Source organism: Drosophila biarmipes, chromosome 2L, assembly GCF_025231255.1.
Source record: "Drosophila biarmipes strain raj3 chromosome 2L, RU_DBia_V1.1, whole genome shotgun sequence".
NCBI lineage: Eukaryota > Metazoa > Arthropoda > Insecta > Diptera > Drosophilidae > Drosophila > Drosophila biarmipes.
In genome coordinates, this window is record NC_066612.1 from 13282736 (window position 1) to 13306288 (window position 23553).

The window sequence follows — 23553 nt, forward strand, 5'->3', positions numbered from 1 at the left end:
AGCTGCGGTATTTTCAGTATTTTATTGAAATACCATTGAGGGAAATGCATAATTAAAATCGAAGCGGGAAACCCCGTCAAATTCCAATGATTTTGATCTTTAGATCCAGTAATTAGAAACACTATTTTCCATTTCTTATTTTGATAACAATTTCCTTCATTTGAACAAGAGTTTTCTTAGCAACGCTAATTTTGAGTACAGTCTCTGACTTGTAAAACATTTTATTGTATGTGATTTAAAAGTGTTATCTTTTCTAGACCATTATTAATACACTAACACTTCTTTGTTTGTTTTCGTGTCTGTAATCCTTGTCTGGATCTCGACCTTCTTTTAACAATTTTGTTTTTTATGTTGCATAGAGCCTTTCCTATTACCTTTTTAACTGGCTCGTTCGGGTGGACCATTTTCGTCGCAGCTGAAATAAATTAAAATAATTTTAAGTATAAATAAATGCTTTAATAACAAGTAGTCTTACTTTCCAAGAGGTCATAAAAACACTCGTAGGACCTCAAAGACAGTTTACCGGAACATCCGTTCAAATTGAATTTGTATAAAAGGTCCTCGTTCAGAATATGTTCCAGATTTTTACGCAGGGGACCTCTGGACAAGTAGTCGGTCATCCTACCAATCTGCAAAAAAAAAAAATATATTTTGGTCCATTCTTAAACTGATTTTAATTTGAAATCGTATACAGTACGCTTACATAAAAGCCCCTAAGATCTGGGGTAAATTGTCTCTCGAACTGTTCCAATTCTTGCAAAGATGTAATGGGGAAACTCATGACATTGGAAGGTCCAAGCTCATCCTCTTTTTTTTTCATTGTGATGGTTGGCTTGTGCACTTGTTTAACTTTTTTTTCCGAGAGCTTCTTTGAAACTAAGTCAAGCCTTCCTTTAAGAAGTTCGTTTTCTAAAAAAACGTAATAGTTTAAAATAAATATATAACACCAAAGATTAAATAATTTACTTTAGATCAATATTTTCTTATTATTGTTAACAGTTTAAAGAAGTTTTAATTTAAAGAAAAACTTATAATAAAATGTAAATAATTTTCACCTTTCAGTATAGCAATGATTTTGTTTTCAGCTGATTCTGAAAGAAAGGAACATCAGACGAGGGTTACTTTGTAAAATAAGTATACCAACTCAATATCGTTGAGGCTATATGTTGATGATTGACTTTTTTAAGAAGGTCGTTATTAACATCTGCAAATTGACACGAGTCTTCCTCGATCACATCATCATTAGTTGGTTCGTTCTTCACCACACACTCATCTTCATGTGACTCCTCCGTCCCCTGGAAATCATCATCGACTGCTTCTAGCTTTATTTGCAAGTTAAACTCCTGGCTTTCGTCGCCACTAATTGACAGTGTACTCTGTAAGTCTGGAATAACAAATTCCTCCTCATACAAGATCCGCTCTTTATACTGGGAGTAAATCTGCTGGTTCCTCTCGTATCGTTGTTTGAACTGGAATGCTATCTTAGCATTCCCAAGGCAAGGCGGACAAATGGTCTCCGGAAACGGATCTCCTCTGGCAACGTGCGAACCGGTAACTTTAGATATCATATTAGCAATTGGAATGCCCAATTCTATCACGTTGTCAAATATGTTGAGCATGTGTCCGGATTTTTCCAAGCAAACTCGGCAGATTTCCTTCATTGCCCTATAATGAAATATTTAGAACTTAAGTTTTGGCAGAGATAAAGCGTCTTATAACAAGGGTTTATGTATAAGCACACAGCAAGCAGTTTGTGAAGTCACCCCTGACTTTTGTTATCAACGAAAACCAAATATAAGCACTTGTCATTTGCTGCGTCACGCGTGACAAATGGTCCGCACTTTATGTTAGCTAAGCTAAGCTGTCAAAGCAGATGTTGTTGTGCTCTTACAACAAATAATAACCATGTGTACTGGTTGCACTATCTACTTTAGGATTACGAGACTGATCCGCGCCAAAGATTTTGTTTTTAAAATGAAATGACAATTATCGCAGAATCAAAACTGTAGGCTGTATGAGGAGCACCGAAAAATACCAATTTATGTATGCAACTTTGCTAGTTTAGGCCTTTTTTCCACTGTTATGCATTTTTGCGTCTTTAGTTGGAAAGGTTTTTTTCAAATAGATCATATCAGATTAGCATTTTTAAAAAGACCTAGAAATCATTTGATAAAATTTCAATAACGAATTTTAAATATATAAATATATGTATATACATAACAAATATTATAAAAATACATACCACGTATGTAAATTTTTAATAGTACATTTATGGCTATATACATATATGTAAGTACCCTTTCCAAGTTAACAAAACTAGTCTAAGAAATCCAATGCCCAAGAAAACTCTTCAGTTCGAATTGTATTTAACGATGTTCTCTTTATTTGCAGATATAAATAAATATATTGGTAATTAAAACTAATAACTTTTACAATCTGTTCTGTATTCCAAATGTTTGTATAATTTACGTTTTTGGGCACGCACTCGATTAGCTTGTAATGCCAACTCCTCAGTTGAAATGCTATTAAACACAAATCCTCGAAAAACGCGTACAACTCCAATAAACATATGTTACTTCTTGATCTTGATCTTAAAAGATATTTTCTTAATCCATGATATTTTCGTTCTTTAAATTAAAACCGTTCGAAGTCAAATAACAAAGTATGCATCTTCAATTTTACACCTCAAATTTGAGAATCCTGCTAATAGACTATAACTGCTTGCTAGAGTGCTGATCGCAAGTGTTTGGATAACATGTGTCCGTGTAATGCTACTGCTTCGAGATTGGCCATCAGTGTGCATTGCTAATCAACAGCCATTGTTTTACTGGTTCTTGGAGGCCGCTTCTCACTAATGAGTCTATAATACGCATTCTTTCACACATTTGTTCAGTGGATCTTAAGTTCTTGTGTCTCGAGTTGTGGGCGCTCTGCCTTGAAGCTATGCTCGCAGTTTGCGCATAGCCAAGCGAGCACCGACCCAGGATAGGACTAGAAAAATAATCGTTTCTCGCTAGAGTTTATGTATTTTCGTTTGGTGGCGCGCTTAGCACCCAAATAAGAATTAAGTCAAAGCAATAGCATCGTTTTGAGTTATGATCTTTGTGATACAGTATTGGGAGTTCTACAGAGCACGTCTCTTGTGTGGAAAGCAAAAAACGCAAACTATATACGCGTGTAAAAAAATATATATATGTACCTCCTCGCTTAACCACATCCAAGTTACAGATTGATCTCTCTCTTTTTGTTTTGTTCTTCCTATATACAACTTTGCACCAGCTTTGACCCTTTACACAGGGAAATCATAAAAATAAATGTATACATGGTTTCGTTTTCGTTTACGTGGTAATAAACACAGGAAAAATAAATACAAAATTGGCAAAATGTAGTTTAAACTAAAAATAGCTGCTTTGGAACTCGGTGTTCAACGAACTGGCCATCGTTCGGTTCTTAACTTGCCGCCGTCAGTTGAAGCAAAAATAATAATATGCGAAGTACTCGATTAATAACTACTAAATTTAAACATTTCTCTATATGTATTTACAAATCACAGCTACGAACACTAAAACCTTCTTCCAGTGTTGCTTAAGGTGGCGCTGACAGGCATTATGCGGGGCATTAAACAAAAAATGAAACTGAACGTTCCCACGATTACATTACGTTTCGCTAATCAACTCGTTCCCGCGTTGTGCTTAAAAAAATATTATTTAACTCGCAAAAGGCATCGTTTCATTCCTTTAAAAGTAAACTATAGTCCAGCAAGCGTTAGAATAAGATTGTGAATGATTGGCTACTTTGCCTTACAGCCAACCGCCCTTACGGCCGAAAAGCAAGGAACTAACTGAACCCACAAACGCCTGTGTGATGCTCTGCGGAACCGCCTCCTCCTCCTCCGCTGCCTTCGCCTCATGCCGCTTGGCGCTCAGCTTGCTGCTGCCGCTGTCGGCAACCTTGCCCAGATCGGGACGCACCCGTCCGCCTCCTCCGCCGCCTCCAGAAATCGTGCCCAAATCAGGTCGCTGGCTGGCCATGCCGTTCTTCAGTTGCCTTCGCGATTTCTGGCGCTGCATCTGCTTCAGCCGCGTTTCGCTGGCCGTCGTCGCCGGTGCACTCGATCCAGAGGTTGGCTGACTTTGTTGTGCTGCTGCTGTTGTTGTTGTGGGTGTCGCGCCCTTTGATGGCTTGATTTTCATCACTAAACCCTGGTCGTCGCTGTCATCGCTATTGTAAGCGCTGGTGCTGCTGCTCGTCGATTTAGCTACGCCGGCTGCCGCAGAAGTGGAAGATCCCGCTGGCGTGGGCGACTTTAGGCCTCGATGGAGGACACCCTTGATTTGCGCCCGATCAAAGTGAATGTCGTCCACAATGCTGTTGGTGCTGGTGTGCAGGCTCTGCAGGCTGCCACTGCTCAGCGGCGAACTGCTGCGGTTTGCAATACCCGAGCCAAGGCCTCGCTGTGCGCTTATGATATTCTCCAGTCCAATGCTCTCCACCTTCTCGATCAGGTTCAGCGATCGCAGTGCCCGTCTCTCCAGGTGCGACAGCATGATCTTCTGCTGCTGCTGCTTGCTGAGGCTGCTTCGTTGCTTCTGTTGCTGCTGCTGGTGCTGATCGCCGACGATCTTTCGGCGAATTAGGTCCGCACCCGACGAGAGCAGTCCAAACAGTGGCTCGGGCGACTGGGCGCGAGGCGGAGATCCCTCCGGGCTGTTGCAAGGCGTCACCGTGGGCGAGAAGTTTGGACCGGCGGGCGTGTTGAGGGCACTGGGCGTCACCGCCTTGATGCCCCTCTCATTCAGCATACCGGCGAGACCGAGGTTCACCGAGAATGTGGAGCAGGAGTTTTTGCGCGAGAGTCCGGCGCGTGGCGTGGCGGGACAACTAAAAGGATTAAAGAAACAACATATTAATAAAAGAATGGCATTCTTTGACTAAGGTAGGTTGGAATGATTGCATAATCCCCCAGTTAAAATAGTTGTATTCACTTGGTACGTGATGAATAGCAATATATTTGACAATTACCTGGGTTGTCTTGATGTCGATGTGGATGCCATGCGGGAGGACATCTGAGACTGCGACAAGAACGACAGATCGTTCACGAAGCCATCGTCCGGATGCATGACCATGCTGTTGGTGTAGGTGAACGTGCAGCCCGGTGCCTCGAACTGTTTGCCGGGCAGATCATCGCTAACGTCCTCTTCGACGTCCGAGAGCGTGTAGATCTGCATGCCCAGGTCGTCTAGCCCACGTCCACCGCGAATCGTAACGCCGGGACGCTCGTCCAGCAATCCACTGAGTGTGGGCGTGGCCAGACGCGACCAATGGTGCAATGTCTGGGATCCCTCCATCGGTTTGATGATCTGCAGCTTCTCGGGCAGGCGCCACTGGTGCGTCATCGAGGCGGACATGTGATTCGTAGAGCCCGACATTCCAGAGGAGCCGGTGGACATGATGCTGTCCGGCGTGCGCACGCCCAACGGGAGGTCAGAGTTGCGGTCTTTTCCTGCTCCATGAGTCGTGGGCTCATCATAGTTATAGGTTCCAGCCGGCGCATAAGACAGCATAGCACGGCGGGCCAAAACCTCCGCCGGCGTCAGCCTCTTAAGAGCCGCCTCCAGCTCCTTGGCGCCGGGCGCTCCTGGCACACCAGAGGGCTGGGCTGGATAACCGTCATCGGACTGGGAGTTGAGACTCTCGCTGGACAGAGTTTTAACGCCCAGCGATTGACTGCTACCGCCACGATAGTAAGAGCCCGCTGGGTACGCCATCGAAGCCATGCGCGGCCCCGAGGTGCTGCTCATCGACATGGCGCCCAGTTGGGTCATCGACACGTTGCCGCTGTCCATGTAGTTGCCGCTCTTGCCGGCACATCGCACCGTGTCGAACACCCGCTTGTACGGCGGCACATTGCCAGCCCCGGCGTACACACTGCCGCCCATGACGGACGAACTCATGCCACCGGACGGCATGTGCATCATCATGCGGCTAATGCGGTCCGCAGAACGTTGGCTGTCGCCGGAGATGCCAGAGTCCAGGCTGTTCTCCGAGTACTGCGACGACTCCATCAGCTCGTTGTGCAGCGAGTCCGGCTGGAAGAAACCACTGCCAACGCCGGCTCCGCTAGTGCCCAGGCCGCCGAGGAAGGAGCTCCTCGCCATCGGCTGAGACCGCTTGCGCTGCTGCTTCAGCTGATCCTGGGCCGAGTGCAGCAGGGCGAGCACCTCTTCGTAGCGCTGCTTGAACTCCACCAGCTCCAGGGCCAGGGCATTCTGATTCTCCTTGGTCACGTGCAGCAGCGACAGGTGCTCGTCGTTGTCTTGCGTCAGTTGGTGCAGCCGCATCTCGGCCTCCGCCAGGCGAGCCGTCAGACTCACGATCTGCTCGTGCTGCAGGCGGTTCTCCTCCCGTTGCCGCTCCAACTCCAGACTGAGGTTGTCGTACTGCGAATTGGCATCGTTCAACTGGGCACTGATGTCGGCCATCAGCTGGCGCTCGTGCTCCTCCACCTCGTCCGTCTGGTGGGCCAGTTGGGTGGCCTCGCACTTCAGCGACTTGTTCTCGTCGAGCAGAGTGTTCACCTTGCGCTGCAGCAGGTCCAGGGTGATGGACTTCGACATGGTGGGAGTGTCTGTGAAAATAAAATAAATAGTATTTAAAATAAAATAAAATAAATATTAATAAAACAATTTTAAGCTATGCATTTCTATTTTAAAAATTTGAATAACGATATAAGTTTTTCTTTTATATCTTATGATCTTAAGTTGATATTATCTCAATTGTTAAGGAGAACTCACCAGTATCTGTGCCATCGTCTGCATCGTTGGTCAGCACGGAGATGAGTTCGTTCTTCTTGTGCAGCTCGTGGACGAGCTGGGCGCGATCGTCGTTGGAGGCCTTGAGATCGGTCTCCAGATCGGCGACGCGGGCCTCGAGGGCATTGTTCTGGGTGAGCAGCTCCTTGCCGATCTGCACAGTCAGCTCCAGGTCCTTCTCCTTCTCCTCCAGCAGTCGCGTCACGGCCTCAATGTCATCGTACGCCCGAGTCATCTGGCTAACGCGGTTGCCGCATAGAACTATAAAATATATGAAAAGCAAGGACGGGGTAAGTAACGCAGTTTAAGTAATGTAGCAAGTATGGAAAATTATGTAGTTTTAAAATTTTGTTGTAAAAAAAACAAAACGACAGGTTCTGTTTGACAGTGTTTGGAAATGGGATCGCTTAAAGAACTAAGTTCTTTGATTTAAAAGTTTAAATTTTAGTTTTTAAGGTATCCTGTTATGTAAGACATACAAGACCAGTAATACCCCGGGTGCCCAAAGAATGTATTTTTTTAAGATTACACACTATAACACTGAGATTTCAATATTAAATGTTTATAAAATCTTTAAATTAAAAGGTATCGATTTTCCCAAGTTGAAATCAACTGGAAAATCGTAAGGAAAATATTGCACACTGCATTGCATCTATAAAGACCAACTTTTAACGTTTTAAAATGTATAAATGTTAAATAAAAAAAAATTCCTTAAAAAGTTTTAAAAAAAACAAGATTTCCGTTTGGGTTACATTTAAACAGTCAGGAAATGACTCAAGGAAAGTGTTGGAAAATGCTACAAAGGCTCCTAGGACTGGACTCATCTATTTAACAGTTATCTTCTTCAGCACCTTCCATTAGCAGCTGCTCGTTCTGCTGCTCTCCCGTTATCAAACCCTCTGCTGCAGTTGCCGCCGCTGTTGCAATGCTGCACATGTTGCCAATGCTGCTGCTGCTCCCCAAAGAGAGCAGTTCGTCGTCGTACTCAAGTTCATCGTCCGTGATGAAGAAGTCTTGGTGCAACTCCGACCAATTTTGGCATGCCTCAAAGGCCAAGTCTTCCAAGTTGGTGGTAATCGTTGTTGCTGCAGCAGAGGTAGAGGTGGTAGAAGAAGAAGAAACCGCCGCAGCTTCCAATGCATAATCCCTGTTGCCGTCCCGCTCTGATGCACTGGCTAAAAATCGATGATGGACCCCGCTGCCGGCAGCAGGCTCCCTCTCCCTCTCCCTGTCTGGCTCTCTCGCTGGCTCCACTTCCATCTCCTTTTCCTTCATTCCATTGTTTACGTGCGTCATCTTGCTTTGTTGACTTCTCTTCCTTCCCTTTTCCTATGGCAAATTCTTTTCTTAGTCACTCGGCATTCTTGAATTACATTTAAATTTAAATCACTTTGGGCCGAGCGATTTCCTCTTCGATTTGTATTATGTAATTTTTAAAGCATTTTACAAATTCCGACTGTCGCCTAGGCACTTTTGGTTTGTTTGGGGTGTTTTTGCTTTTGGTTTTTTTATTCCTCTGTTTTTCTACCCCTTTTGTTCGCTTCTTTTTTGAGAGGTCGTCACATGATGTAGTTTTTTTGTGTTTTTTCAATTGCCTTGATGGTCGGTGAATGTAAACATTAAAACTAATTGCTAAATTAATGCGAATTGTCCAGAGTCACAAGAGAAAATGAATAACTGTCATCGCGGCGGCTCTCTCTGCTCTCCCACTTTTTGCTCTCTCCTTTCTTGCCACCCACTGAACGCGGAGCATGCGCAAAATCACTTGGCGCTCGTTAATTTATTTCAAAGATTTCGCTTGGCCGAAAAAAACAGTTTATATACGTATATAAAAAGAAAACCTCGCTTGACTGCTCAATGTTATCTTTTCGGTTTCGGTTATTGTTTTTATTTTTATTTTTAGCCCATGAGCGCAGCTTGGAAACTGGAAGTGGAACTTCTTGCTCGGCCAAACGCACACACTCAAATGGCAGCTGAGACGGCGGCGTCGACTGAGGAGGACCGGCAGCGCAGGCAGCAGCAACAACAATAGGAACAGCAGCGACAACAACAACGGCAGCAGCATCACTCAAAGTAAAAGGCGTTTTCCCAGCCAGCATTTCCAGTGAAAGGGAAATGGCAATGGCAGTGGCAGTGGCAATATTTACAACTACAGCTGGGAATTCTAAATGGGAAAATGCTAAGCTACAAACTCACATGTTTCCAAAGACTTCTGCGTTTCACTTCACTTCACTTTGCCATAAACAATATAATGGCAGTTCACAAGTCCAAAGGTTAGAGACATTAACCACACACAATGCAAAAAAAAATCAACAAAAACTATTTAAACGCGAAAACTTCAAATCTAGATGGGAAGAAGAGGACGAAAAACTGCGCTCCAAACTCGTGACGGTACAGACACACACACACCAATACAGTCTCTTCTTCTTACGCCTTTTGCGTGTTGTTTTTTCTGCTTAATTCTTTTTGCATTTGCAAACGTTTCGGATTGCTCACTTCATCTTTAACTGCATGCGAACTATTCGAAGTCCCGACTCCTTGACTTTGGCACAATTTTCCGCACTTTGCCGTTCGGTTTTGCACAAATTGTGTAATTTACAGATTGCAGATACTCGAGAGAATGACAAACGCGAGGCGTGGAAGCCAAGAGTGAATGAAATGTTCGTTTGTTGTATAGGAATTGGAGTCCACACATCCACCGCCTCAACATCCACAGGGGGAGAGCCAATAAAGAGAGCCAGAGAGTGGCACAGCATTGCCAGCTCAATAAAAGGTAAAGGTGAGTGGTGCAAGAGGGTAGACTATTTGATACCGTGAAACTGTACTCTTCATAAAAAAAAATGCACTTTAAAATATTTTTGCAAGCCTTAATTTTAACTTTTATAAGATAGGCGCATTTTAAATAATTTCTTATTTCATTTTTTACAAAAATGTAATTCTATACTTTATAAGGATGATATACATTTAAGTAGTTTAAAGACTTTCACTACTTGTTTCTTTATCAGGACAACCTTTAGACCCTTCAAAATTAGACTAAAAGTGAACAACTTGACACTTAAAATAGTGAAAGACATTAGTACATTCAAGTATCATTATTTATTATGTTTACCAAAATAATTACAATCGTATATATCTAAATTTTAAAATCTACTGTTTGCTGCATATATTTACTATATACCCTCTAAAATCTCATCTGCCACTCAGACTTGGGATGCAAATGAAGCGCATAAGCGAAGGCAAGACCGTTTGCCAATTGTTAGTTTTCCTTGGCCATATATCATATTTCCTCTTTCGCAGGTAAACAGCAAGACAACTGAAAACTGCAACTAAAACCGGAACCATTTTCCGGATAATCCTAATCCCATTCATGGTTAGGGCGCGAAAAACTACACGGGTCATTTTCCGCGTACCTCGCAGACGAATTTCCGAGAATTCAAACGTTTAGATACACCAGGTAGAAAACTTTGGCACAGAATGAAAGCGGATAGGATCAGCGATAGGTAGCGCTCTACAAACTAAACCTCTAGTTAGAGAGTTTGCCGACCAACTAATGGCCCACTCAAAGATTTACAGCACGTGCCAGTCGGTCATAAAAACTGTAAGAGAACTCATTAGCATACGTCTGTGGTTATCTGATTACTTTATATACCCTATAAAATAATAAACAATTTGAACAACCTGTTTAGTACTATAATAGTCCTATTATCCTTACAATACAATATACAGAACTTTCTGGCAACCCAGTCCCTGATATGCTTCAGTCTTTATTATTTACTATTTGGAAACATGATTTATTTTTGTACAATGTATATTGTATAAGGGCTTCCGTAGTTTATAATACTTAGGCATACAATCTCAATCACTGTTTTAAAATCCAAAGAAGCGGTTTTACGTGCAAGCCATAAAACGATTCTTAATGGCTTTTTGGCAGCTTTGCGCTAATAGAACTCCAGTGATGAATTCAAGACAATAAAGTCATGTGGTTGTGCCTGCACTAATGGCAATAAGTGGCTGGAGCTTTCGCCGCAATTAATGGGCCAAGATAGTGTGTCTGGCAAACAGTTGATAAGCGCAGGCCGAAAGCTACTCTCCCCGTTTGGGGAATACAATTAATTCAAACTTACGCAGATAAGTGGCGGCCCGGGCAATAAAGATCCCGAAACCCAGGCACCCGAGATGAGATCATGTGCTTTTCGCATTCTGCCCCACGCCCCTCCAACTTAATAGTTTTTTTCCTAATGAACCTGCTAAAATCGTCTATAGACGATTATAGGCGGGCACACAAAGCCATCATAAGTTGTGCAAATATCAACATGGCAGTCTGGGCTCTAATAACAAGTCGGCACGATCATATAGTATATGGTATCGAAAACAAATATCGCCAAGTGAATGTAGAAGAAAGTAAATATTTAAAACGAATAAAAAGAATTTGTTCAGGCCTATATGTGCAAAAATGGCCGTCGTGTTTGCTCACACGTCGACCACAAAAGAACTCAAATGGGCAGGAAAAACAGCACTTATTAATTGGAAATAAAGGTCTTTCGATAAGATAAGCCCGAAATAAGGCATGCAGGCTGCACTTGGGCGATAAGTGAGGAAAGTAACGCCAAAATACTCTCCTAACAATGGCTATCTTCCTAATACCATGTTTAGATTTAAATACATTGATAGGGCTTTATCGGTATCATTTCTTATTGTTTAAGGCAATGAGCTTAAGATACAAGTTAGTTCTTTATGTGGTAGGAACCATATAATATATAACTAAACTAGTTTATTAAGATATCTGGTAAAACCATAGTAGCGAATATTACTCATATCCGTAGGCGGCACACTTTCAATACAATTCGAAGCACTTTATCTCATATTTTACTGAATGCTAGGTTTATCAATTCTGGACACTTCTCGAGTGCAATTATTATCACATACTCAGTACTCAATTATCCACTAGAGTTCTCGTTTATCTCTTGTGCAATTAAGAGAAATGGATTATAGTTTTATTGATATATATGTTACAATAGAAAAGACAGATAACGAATTCAAATCGAAGATTCTTATTATAGAAACCATTTCCACTAGAACTCATAAAACACCGTAGTAAATCCGATGATGTTTTTACCTTCATTAAATATGGAAATTCTATTTAATGGGAATATAATTTTTCATACCTTACATTTTCTACATTACACTTTATTAAGTATCTTCCAACATGACCAAGCTAGTTATTAACTCATTTTGTTCTTAATACACATAAATTCGAATCTTTGAATCTTAATTTTACACATTCTTATTCCATCATTGGAGAACCCTACCCTATTTCATATCACACCGATATGATCTCGCCAAGAGCCCGCTCTTACCTTTGTTCGTCAGCAGACTGCGCACCACCTTCAGGCAGTTCTTGCCATCGACATTCTTGGAGGCGTAGTACATGAGTTCCCAGCTGCTGGCCGCCTGCAGCAGCTCCGGGGGCAGCTCGAAGCGCGGTGCCTCCAGGGGACCGGTGATGGGGCTTGGGACCGGCGTTCCCGGCACACTCCCACCCACTTCGCCGCCCGTCTTGCGCTGTTCCTTGGAGGCGAAGTCGTGGAGCAGGGCCAAGAGCGAGGCGGAGCCGCCCAGCAGCTGCGGCGCATCCGTGGCCTTGGGCCCCGACTTCATCTGCCGGACAATGCAGCGCATGCGATCCACGGCCTCCAGTTCGAGCTCCAGCCGCGTGGGCGGCGGTTCGAGCCCGTTGACAATCGCCGACATCGAGGAGCAGCAGGAGGATATGCTGTCGAAGTCGATGTCACTGCCGGATCCATTCAGCTGCTGCAGCTTGTCCGCCGACCGCTGGCAGTTGGTGTCCAGGTGCTGGCCCAGCAGCTTGTAGGTGTTCTCGAAGTGCTTGCTCGCGTTGGAGGGCTTGCAGGTGATCAGCGTGGTGTTCGGGCATTCGTCCGAGGCACTGGAGCACAGGGAGCTGCTCGACTTGCTCGAGATCAGCGAGGTTGCTCCCTCCTCCGCCTCGCCGCCGAAGGTGCTGTTCAGCCGGACGCCATTCTCGAAGGTCTGCCCATAATCGTCCGCCTCCTGCTCCACTATTATGGGCAGGGCCTCCAGCTTCCTGACGGGGTAGTGTGGCTCTGCCGGCTCTTGTTGACTGGGTTTACTTCGCGTTGCACTGTTAAAAACCGGCATTTTGCTTGGCGAACATTGTTTTGCGGCTTCAACTTCTTTAGTTTATGACTTTAGCGAATTTTTTTCTGAACACTCAAACATTTAACTTGTAACAGGGAATTTGTAAGTCTTATTTATGCAACTGCTTCTCTGGAATTCGGCTGGGGCTTAGATGTAGTGCCTATAAAGATTGTGAGTTTAGGTCAACTTCGCTGTGCTGCGCAGCACATTTCCCCGCGATTCTCTATCTTTACGACCGGATTTGCAATTATCGATGGGCTATTTTGGGCGGTATCTTTTTGTATTATTATTAGGCAAGTCCGCTGTCTGCGGAAGGCGTTTGCCTCATTTCCAAAAAACAACAATGGCGAATTTTAGTGTGCGCACACAAATCCCAGCATTTGCATACAATGCTAGGCGAGCAAATAAATCACAAATATTTCAAAACTGCGACGACTTCACAGCGCAACGCCCAGGAGAAGAGTGGACAGATTGTGGGCATCGTGGAAACTTAGTGGCAGCCACTAGCCAAGGAAAGCTGGGCGCAAACAAGTTTCACAAATTAGTTATGTGTAGCCCAGCTGGTCTCGGAACGAGATGGGCCTAGGCAGCTTGTGGCATGGCCAAGATCACGTAGGTCGCTGCTGCTGCTGGGAAAACTCGTAAAGTCCAGAACCCGTAACTCCGGAGCCAGGTAGCGAACAGCGTGGGTGCCTCAGAATGCCCGCTGGAGCGGACAAGAGTGCTCTGGTCCATCCATTCGCGCTCTCAATAGCCATTCGATCATAATTTATATGGCCGGCCAGCCGGGCAGAGTGAAAGAAAATTGAGCTGAACCCAGCTGAGATAATAGCTGGCGAGCCAGATACAAGATACTACTAACGGTTGTGCCAAATGAACGGCCGGGCTAACATAGGATGACCAACATAAAGCCGGGCTAGTCGAACGAACCAACGTAGAAATGTGGAGGCCCAAGACGAGATGATTCAACCGATCCGAGTCACCGTTCCCCAGCTTTTTAATCGTTATTTTCATCCCTGCACTGGAGAGCCGTGATGTGCTTTGCGTAAAAACCTCAACTCAGTCGCCGCTTTTCAGGTTCATCGACATGCAAAAAGCGTATGCACTTATGAGTCACGTTTCCCAACCTTGTAATAATACCCTCTATGCGATCGAAGGGAGCCCACGAATAAATCGCATTGATAAACCCTATGGCATATGACAAAACGAGCTTCAAGAATCGCCACAACTTGATTGGTTGATTGAATAAAAATATGGAATGGTGTGATTGGGGGAAAGAAAACAAGCGATCGGTGGGCCATTCAAGTGCCGCAGGGCAGGGTAATTATGTAAAGACAACTGAATAAATAGCTGGGGGAAAAGCAGGCAAAACATCCGAAAAAGGCCAATCAATTCGTACACGCGAAAATGAAACGAAAACGGCAGCAGTAACATTAGACAAACTCTGTTGTTATTCGGCATGTTTTATTTTTTGCACTTTTTGTGATGTATTTGGCTCACATCAACTTTCACAAATGCTGCTCGTAATTAATTATTGGCTAAAGTTTGGTGCATTTAAGCATAGTTTTATGGTCACTACAAGATGAGCCACGTCCATGAATTTAATTGGAAGCCATCAGTTAATCAGTTTATACGATCCAAAAGTTCAAGATCAGGAGAAATATAATATTGGTGTCTATATAAATATGGAAAAACCATTCATATACCAAAAATATATATAAAAGTATGTAACAAAAATGGTCGCCTCAAGATGAGCAACGTCCTAGATTTTAATTGAAGCTGCCAATGTATAATTGATCTACGGTCACTACAAGATGAGCAACGTCCTAGTTTTTAATTGAAGCTACCAGTCCCAAACAAATCATACGACCCAAAAGCTCAAGACCAGGAAAACATAATTTAAGGGGGTGGAAAAATGTTTTTATATAACATAAAATATATAAACGAAGACTAATTTTAGTTAAAAGGTTATAAAATGTATAATTGATCATCACACACTAACCGATATCACAGTGGTCTTTTTGAACTTAAAGTATACCACAATCCGAATTAAGAGTAGCCCATTTTCAATTAGTCTTCGTGCAACCAATCATTTATAAAGGCAACAACGGCAAAGTCAAGGAAGTTCGATGTCCGCTGCAATTGATATGCGAGTGAGTGATAGCCAGGCTAATTATTGTATCATATGGTTATTACAGCGGAAAACGCTGTGAGCCACATTTTCTTGCACCACTTAATGCCGGCAGTGTGAATGTCCTACTCAATAGGCCAGTGACACAGGGGAAAAATAAAGAGGTATAGGAAAACAGACCGATTTGACGAATGCCTGCAGGTGCAGTGCTCGCGAAATGACGCAATGAAAGTGTGTCACAAAATGTAAACCATCTCAGACAATTGTTGCTAAAATAGATGAAGAAAAAAAAGGCAGCATGGTCAGTCGGACATAAGCCGCTTTTTTCGGTGGCCCAGTTGGTGGACCCACGAACATGACACCATTTGGTTCGGCAGAAGCTTAGCACCAATAAAAGTACAATTGCCAACGCGATTATGACTGTCCACTTAACGTGCCCCTTGGCTCAAACGCCATCTGTGTGTAATACATATAGTTTGCGGTCAGTTTTCTGCGGAAAACACTTGATGAGCTAACGGAACGCGTTCTCTAGCCAGATAGATAAACCGTTGATTGATGCGGAAGAGCCACGGGGAAATGATAATGGTAATCGATCAAGAAGCCCCGCCAAAGAAGTACAGTTCAAGCTGGCTACATGAGAAGTGCTGAGTTCCAATGGTGCGTGATTCATATTTATTAATCATTAACTTAGTCGGTGAGGTGAAGACTGCAAAATTAAAAAGTGTGACTAACTCGAGATTTGTTAGACTGCATATACATATGTATATAATAATACTGACAACTGCGATTTCAAAGAAAAAAATCTAATCTTTTAATATAAAAACTAAGGATAAAGGATATATTATATAGTTATTTCCTATAAAACTTCTGTTAGCTAAGGTATTTTGAGATAATTTCCTTTAACTTTTGAAGGATATATTTTTTTTAAAGATCACAATAAGATGTTTAATGTAATCTGTAAGAAATATCTAGAAATCTGAGTGTCAAGCAAGCCTTTTTATGTAAACTAAATTATAAAGCCTAAATGGAAATATGGGTCAAAAAATACATATGTAAAAATATCAATGTTATTTAATTATGTTCATAGGTATTTTAGACATAAAATAAGTCTTTATTACAGGACAGCAACAAGTTCTTACACATACTTTTTTTTATTAAGGTAAAAACAGGGGTATACTGTATTTAAAAAAACTCATAATGGTGTCAAGAAAGAGATTACGCATTAAATTGATCACATGGTTTGTCCATTCTGACCTTTGATTTGTTTATCAAACTTCCCAGCGCGGTATTTCAAATTAGCATCTGGAAGGAGGGAAGGAATGTCTGCGCGGCCAGGGGCCACTGTAAACCGGCTGCACTCCCAGAACTGGAAGACGGGAATTCGTGTAGCGGTAAATGGATAAATTACCCACCAATACGCACGTATGCATCTATATAAACATAAAAACACACCCAAGGCAAACAAACATGGACAAACAGCTGGTTGGGATTGGAACGAGCGGGACGGAGTGTCGCTCCGAGACAGGGACAGCGGATAGAGAGGAAATTCCGATAGAGGGCCCATAGAGTGGAATTAAAAACGCCTCTTATCAGCGAAACGAAACCGACGGACGGCATGGAAAGACGATTATGTAAAGAGGGCGACAACTGCGGGCGGGGAAGCCAAAGAACAAATTAAGCCGACAGAAAACAAGCAATGCCCATGGCCTACACCCAGTGGTACACTCATACAACACCATCATCACTCATTGAGCAGCGCTCCCTTTAAATGTTTACAACAGCCAGCGTTTTCCTCTTCATAATTCACAAAAAGAAGAACAAAGTTTGGCACTCGCACACACACTCGCAGCTCAGTTGTCCTAAAAATAAATTCAATTCGTATGACGGCACGAACGAAAAGCACTTGGAGAAATTCCAAATACTTTTTGCCACAAGCACACACACACACACACACACACACACAGGTATTATTAATATTTTGCGTTAATGATTTTTCGGCAGTGCGCTCGGCTTTTTGCTTCTGTTTGGCGCACTCATAACACATTTCTCGAGTATTTTTGGCATAAATGTGCCAGCACGCACAATTTCACTGCCAATTTTTCGATACATATTTTCTTGCTTGCACTTGCTACAAAAAAGAGCGAACCACCGCCTTACATTTTGGTTTTGGCACACACACGATTGGCTTTAGTTTACGTGATTATTTCGCGGCGGCGACGGCGCTAAGACATTTGAAATAACGCACAGCACACAGGCACGCGGAGCAGCATTACTCTTCCCTTTCCCCACCGATTTCGAACGGCCAACAAAATCGAAAAGCAAATTGACAAAAGCACGCGCGGCGTTGCCAGACCGCCGGCCGGGCGCCAATCAGCTGCTCACTCCGTGGGGCTGTCATGTGGCAGCAGCCCGCTGTGACTGGCAAAACACCCAAGTTGTGGCGTTTCACAACACTGTCGGAAGCAACAAGTGTTGGGAAGTGGGGCGGGAAGTCGATAAATCTGCGTTGATTACTTGGCGCGCATTTTGCGAATTAATAAAAAACATTATTCCTTCATATGCATTCGTAAATATAACTCATTCAAAGGTCATTGGTTTGGCGTATTTAACAAGCACCAGTAAATCAAAAATAACACTGTAGTGTTAATTAAATTTACATGATTTTTACGTTCTTATTATGGACCAATGTTCCTTTTATAACTCTTTGTTTCTTCGATACTGATTTTCAACAATTAGAGGTTTTACAGGTCATTAAAACTGCATTTCAAAATTCGGATAAAACTATATTCAATACTTCAGCAAGATGTCATGAAAACTATCGAACATTCAGTATATAAAAATTCATACTATTATTTCCCAATAATATATTATATATTTAAAAAACACATGTTATAGTATACATAACATAACATGTTATTTAAATAAAAAAAATTAAAAATACATGTTATAGTATACATATAACATATTGTTTTTTAAAAATATAAATAAATAGTAATGACTGCTTCATAAGATATTATTCAAACATCTAAATCATTCCCCTAGTCAACTCATAGATCATAAATAAACATGATCTTGAGCATTTAGGAAAAGAGCTTTTGAAATATTGACAATAATATTCGCACAAATGTCGGAGACAAAAAACACTGGCATGTGATACAAAAAGAATTTTCTACATAGTATATTTTTCAATTTATTTTTAATCTGCTTTCTTGCGTAGATAAAAGAAAATTGCGTTCTGCCTCCAAGTGAAAGTGGATAAACAATTTGAATACTTAAAAACGCATAAAAAGACAGGACTTTTTTAAAAACAAAGAGAATGACAACTTTAAACAAGCTGTGTGGCTGACGAAGAATGAATATGCCTATAATAAAACCGCCCATCTATACTTTGCCGACACCAATTCATATAGAATATAGTATACAACGATTGTATAACTCACACTAAATATGATTCAAAGGCTGACGGCACAAGTTCCGCTGATAAATTTGTATTAATTGGGCAATTGTACGGCGGGGCAGAGCCGACCAGTGCCATAAAAACAAATGTATTAGGAAATTCATATTTGGCATTGGTCTTCCACAGTTAAAGGATTGCGTACTTTGTAGATGCAAAGAGCTTTGAATGTTTAGTTCTGCTATTTTGGTCTGGAATTTCATTTAGATATATTATTTTTTACTATTACTTGATAATAGGATATTCAAAAAGTTCTTATTTGAAGGGCATTTAATTCAGTTGTGGGTGATTATTATCATTATTAAATTATTGAGCATGACGAAGCTTCCATCTGAGAATGGTATAGCTTGTCCTTTGTTTTGAGTATGTAAATGTAATGTATCGATCACAAAAATTGATTTACTTGTTAGTAAACAATAGTCATTACTAAGGAACTCTGCCTGGAAAATCTATTCTTCTACACTATTCAAGGCTATTTTCATGATCTCAGTGTTATTCGGAAAATGACTGAGTCAACTCATTTCCTTGAAAAATCAAACGATTTTCCACAGTCCTCTACTAAATCTAAGATATAAATGAAATGCACACTCACGGAAATAGTTGAGGCATTCTCGTGTCTGCTCCTTGGTCAGGCCCAGACCTTCCGGCGGAATAGGTAGCGCTGGGGCCGGGACGAACCAGTCCTCATTCGCATAGCCGGAGAAGTTTGTGAGGAAATCGTTGCGCACCTTGTACTTGGGTATCTGCTCCTCCAGCAGCGAAAAAATCTCCACCTCGGGCAGGTTCTCGCTGCTGCACAGCTCTGCGTTGAAAGACAAATGAGTAGATTAGCACGATGGTGTGAGAGTTCATTTAAAATGCACCTACAGCCCAACCTCCATTGTTTTCGGTCTACAAAATTAGATTTATAATGTTTATTCTATAAGATTTTATCATTTTTTTGGAATTTCATTGTCTTTTTTTTTAACTTTAAATCAGATTTTGGATGTGCTTCTGACTAAAATAATGACCATTTGCATTATTACTATAAATTTAGGTAAAATACATACCTTAATATCACTAAAATGATATAAGATATAGATAAACTATGTTTTGGATCATTTTGTTTCCCTTACAACAATTATCCGGGAGAAGAAAAATTAATTTCGCGATGTCAGTTTGCTTTTAAAATACATTGTCCGAGAAACAAAATACGCGAATTCTTGAGTCCCAGATAAGTCTGGCTTTGGAAGATGGACTGTAGCCGAGGGCAAAGTGATTGGCTCACCGGTTAGGCAACTGGCATCGCAGGTCTGTGGTCTCGGGACGGCCGCCGACTGCGACTGCGTCTGCTGGAGGAGACGCTTCGACTGGAGGCGCGGCAGGTGCTTGCTGAGCGTCGCCTGGGCGGAGGGACTGAGCGGCTGAGAGCCGCCATTGGCCCCCAGAGTTGCGGATAGCATTAAATGGTGATCGCCTCTGGGTTGCAGTATTGTCTTGGATTAGTTATTCTTTGATTTGGGGGTGCTCGGGGTGGACACTTCGTTGGTCGGGGGCTCCTCCTCTGCTGCGCGTCTGGTTAGTTGTTCAACTGGAAAAGGGAGAAGGAGAGGCGGTCTGGTGTTAATTTTCTAGCAATCACATGAAACTAATAAGCCAGCTGCCCAGCGACTTTTCCACTCTATTTTCGCTACTTGCCATCGGTATGAGTTCATTGCTAACAAAACGAACAAACGCATGTGTTGGCGACTCTGTCTTATCTTTGTGCTGGCTGATAAAGTCGGCGGGTGAATGTGAATGATTATTAATACTATAAATATTAGCGAAACGTCAAAGGATTTTCGACTAATATTTATCAACTACTAAATTGGCAGTCGCAAAGTCCCACACTCACTCACACACCTGCTTGAAATGCCGAGCGTTCTGTGTGAAATTCGCGATTCGGCCCTCTTTACACGGTACGATTTGTGCTCCAATTTAGTTTTTAACTTGGGTTTTCCCGAAATAAACCAGATCTCTTACAACATTCTTATGTAAGAAAGTTAAACTGAGATCAGGACTGTAGATATAGTGTTCTGTGTGCTGTGGTTATGTATTTTGAATGCCACAAGTATATTTTTTACTCTTCCACTAAAATCAGCCAACTGGGAAAATAAAATAGGTAGGTCTCTCAAAATATAGGTCTCAGATAGCACGTACTTTTTCGATTCCCGGAAAAATATTTCTTCTTTTTCTACTATCAACGATGAGCATTGAACGCCGCGCAGGCGTTGACTGATTTTCTTTTTGGCCTCTGTTGAATTGAGTGGAGTCTGCGAGCTTTGTCGAGTCATACCGATGGTTTCGAGGTCGGAAATGTGGAGTACTCTAAGAGCAGATCCGAAAGCCCAAGAGATGGCCAAAACCATGCGAAGATAGACTACGTGCTCAGAGGCGCGTCGCCTGCACTCGGGAATTGGGAAAACGGCGGTGATAATAACGAAACGAGCGAACAAGTGGTAAAAAGGGTAATTAGTCAATAAACACTACACAGAAGAAAAGTTTTTGTGATGGCCATATCATTTTCAGGACCAGATACCAGCATACGAAACGTATTGCAAGCACAGTTAAATACTTTCTAATATTATAATAAATATTTGTTATTTAGCTAAAATAAAAATGGGAAAATGTATGCGAATTATTTTAGCTTATGGCAAAAACATGAACATATATTTCTTGGCCTTAAAATAAGTTAAAATTGCATTGTAAAATAGGATAATTTAATTTTAAATAATGTTAAAAAATTTTAATTTATCATAACATACTTTTTTTTATTCTGTTAATTATTATCGAAATACATTTAAAAAATTTTCTTTGTATATAGTGACATAATGGTTCATATATTTGATTTCATGGCATATTATAGAAATGCCATAATTTTTCAAGAATTTTTTTTTTTAATTTTCATTACTCCAAATGTAATACTAATTGTTTGTTTAATTTAAAAACATCAGCACATATATAACCGAGCAAAAAGTAAGTATCGACCTGATTTTTTCTCAGTGCACAAAACCAAAACGGGAGTGCGAATTGGAGTTTTCGATTTGCAACTCGCAGCGAGTTTTAAACGATGACGCACAAAGAGAGTGTTAAGCATGTGACGCCAGCGTCGGAGGTGTTCCCTGCAGAACGGCGATTCGGCCGCCTGATGATAACACCTCGAAATCAATGGCGCTGTTTTCCCATTCTTTTTTTGCCCGCTCGGCTGCAGTTTGCATTGCATAACAAGTGGAAAATCGAAAAGCTGAGAGGAATTCGCAGCCAGAAATAACAACAAAACAGAAAATCGTGAATGGAGACCGGCGGCTAACGGTAATAGTTTGGCAGCGCAGCGGCAGCGCTGCAACTGCGCTGCTGTCAAACACACACACACGCACGCATTCTATTGCTCACACACAGGAAGGCATTTTTCACATTTTCAGTTCGTCTCTTTTTATTTTAGACGTAAAGAGCGCGCAATTGTCAGGCCAAAACACTAGCGTTTGGATGGCATAATGCTCTAAAATTAATTTCCAAGCGACGGCGAACCTCAAACGCTTGCCAAAAAGCCAAGCAATTTGTTAAACTTGCGTTGTTTTGGCACTCAACGCACACACAAACACACACACACTTGCGGTTCTGCTTCTTTACTTATATAAGTAGCGCGTCGCTTGTTGTTGTTGCTTAATGGGGCAGGGTCATTAGACGACACCGTTTAAATGTTGCAAGCGGTTGTTTCTTGGTTTTCTTGATTCTTAACCCATTGATTTATCACCAGCAGCATGAATCAGCTGCTTGGTGGGGGGATGCTGCTTGGGGGAGGTCAAAAACGAACACACACGCACGCATACGCACACAAATTTGCGGGGGCGCAGCTGGGCGCTGGTGTGTGTGAGGGAATTATAAAACACACACAAACGCAAACGCACTTCTCACATTTCATAATAATTTTCACAGCTTTCCGCAGGAAAAACTAACCTTTGCGCCAAGGCGTCCGATTATTGAATTTTCATTTTCGGCCCTACAAATGGCCCTTCTAATAGTCGTTGTTGGTGCTACCTACATTTGTTGTAGTTGCTGGCTTGTGTTTGCCATTTTTTCCGTCGCGCTGCTTTCACAGCACACACACGCACACGAAATTCAGGGGTCACATGGAATTTTCCTCAATTCCGCACTTAACATCGCGCTCGTCAGTAATTGGAAAATGTTTGCTATTGGTTTGGTCTCTTAAAAAGTGCAACGCGCACCGTCTGTGTGCGATAATGATGGGCAAAGAATTTAACTTATTTTATTTAGCCTGATTTCGATTGGCTGCTGCCCAACACATGCAAGAGCCAGGGCTGGAGGTGGCGAACCATCGATAGCGATATCGATAGTTACGATTGTGGCTGTGCTGTGGGGCATATCGCAGATTTGTTTAGTTTAAGTCTCTGTTTTCAATAAACTAAACCTAAGCCGCTTAAAATGAGATTAGGTTTTTCCTATCGTTCAGTACTTTAACTTTTGTATTTCATAATAATATACACAGTGGCCAACAAAGCTTACCATAATTTTATACTTTGTCAATAAATACCTGAATATACATATGTATTAGGCCACGAACGTAAATTTGTACCTTTAATGTTGACTGCGATCTTTTATATTTATAAAAAAAAACGTGTTTGACTATTTTAGAATATGAAATGTGTTTCAAAAAATATCGATACTAGCACTATCAAAAACATCGATGCTTTTCAGGGCTGCACCGAAAACCTATTGGAGGGAAGCGATACCACGCAGCCCCTCCAATCATTATCGCCGCTTGAAACCCAACACTTTTTCGATTTTGTTTTATTTTTGATTAGCGTTGTTTTTCTACAAAATATTTGTTTAGTAAAACTAGCCTGGTTTGCTGAAATCTGGGGAGTTTTACAATAGCCAATGTTTTAAAATCAAGTTACGAGCAAGCCAAAAATCGATAGGCCGGTCGGTGTCCTTAC

At 42.0% G+C, this 23553-nt stretch overlaps 2 protein-coding genes across 11 annotated transcripts; both read right to left on the bottom strand.

Annotated features, from left to right (window-relative positions):
- Positions 1–154: 154 nt before the first annotated feature.
- LOC108033439 (uncharacterized) lies at positions 155–2007 on the bottom strand. Of its 4 annotated transcripts, none has more exons than XM_017107766.3 (6): positions 1914–1998; positions 1145–1665; positions 1056–1091; positions 698–909; positions 476–629; positions 155–415 (listed from the first exon to the last, which is right to left on the bottom strand). In XM_017107766.3, exons 2-6 carry the CDS (start codon positions 1659–1661, stop codon positions 273–275), a joined length of 1062 nt encoding a protein of 353 aa, XP_016963255.1. In that variant the 5' UTR covers positions 1662–1665; positions 1914–1998; the 3' UTR covers positions 155–272. The 4 variants fall into 4 exon arrangements, with proteins under 4 accessions (XP_016963255.1, XP_050740981.1, XP_016963254.1 ...); XM_050885024.1 differs by having other exon boundaries at positions 1930–1990; XM_017107765.3 differs by having other exon boundaries at positions 156–415; positions 1892–2007.
- A 347-nt stretch (positions 2008–2354) lies between these two features.
- Positions 2355–22908, bottom strand: LOC108033685 (trafficking kinesin-binding protein milt). 7 transcript variants are annotated; one of them, XM_017108153.3, is made up of 6 exons: positions 22638–22908; positions 19845–20147; positions 19170–19379; positions 6795–7073; positions 5023–6628; positions 2355–4881 (listed from the first exon to the last, which is right to left on the bottom strand). In XM_017108153.3, exons 2-6 carry the CDS (start codon positions 20017–20019, stop codon positions 3801–3803), a joined length of 3351 nt encoding a protein of 1116 aa, XP_016963642.1. In that variant the 5' UTR covers positions 20020–20147; positions 22638–22908; the 3' UTR covers positions 2355–3800. The 7 variants fall into 7 exon arrangements, with proteins under 7 accessions (XP_016963642.1, XP_016963643.1, XP_016963640.1 ...); XM_017108154.3 differs by having other exon boundaries at positions 22553–22908; XM_017108151.3 differs by lacking the exons at positions 19170–19379; positions 19845–20147; positions 22638–22908 and adding exons at positions 12170–13152; positions 17281–17455.
- Positions 22909–23553: the final 645 nt, after the last annotated feature.

Bases quoted from the DNA above. Each gene is read 5' to 3' on its own strand.
- LOC108033439 (XM_017107766.3), bottom strand. From the start codon at position 1,661: ATGAAGGAAATCTGCCGAGTTTGCTTGGAAAAATCCGGACACATGCTC. The intron at 1,092-1,144 runs GTTGGTATACTT...CCTTTCTTTCAG, and splicing joins TATAGCCTCAACGATATTGA to AATCAGCTGAAAACAAAATC. The intron at 416-475 runs GTAAGACTACTT...AATTTATTTCAG, and splicing joins TTTTTATGACCTCTTGGAAA to CTGCGACGAAAATGGTCCAC.
- LOC108033685 (XM_017108151.3), bottom strand. From the start codon at position 12,992: ATGCCGGTTTTTAACAGTGCAACGCGAAGTAAACCCAGTCAACAAGAG. The intron at 6,629-6,794 runs GTGAGTTCTCCT...TTATTTTCACAG, and splicing joins AGACGATGGCACAGATACTG to ACACTCCCACCATGTCGAAG. The intron at 4,882-5,022 runs GTAATTGTCAAA...TAATCCTTTTAG, and splicing joins TCGACATCAAGACAACCCAG to TTGTCCCGCCACGCCACGCG.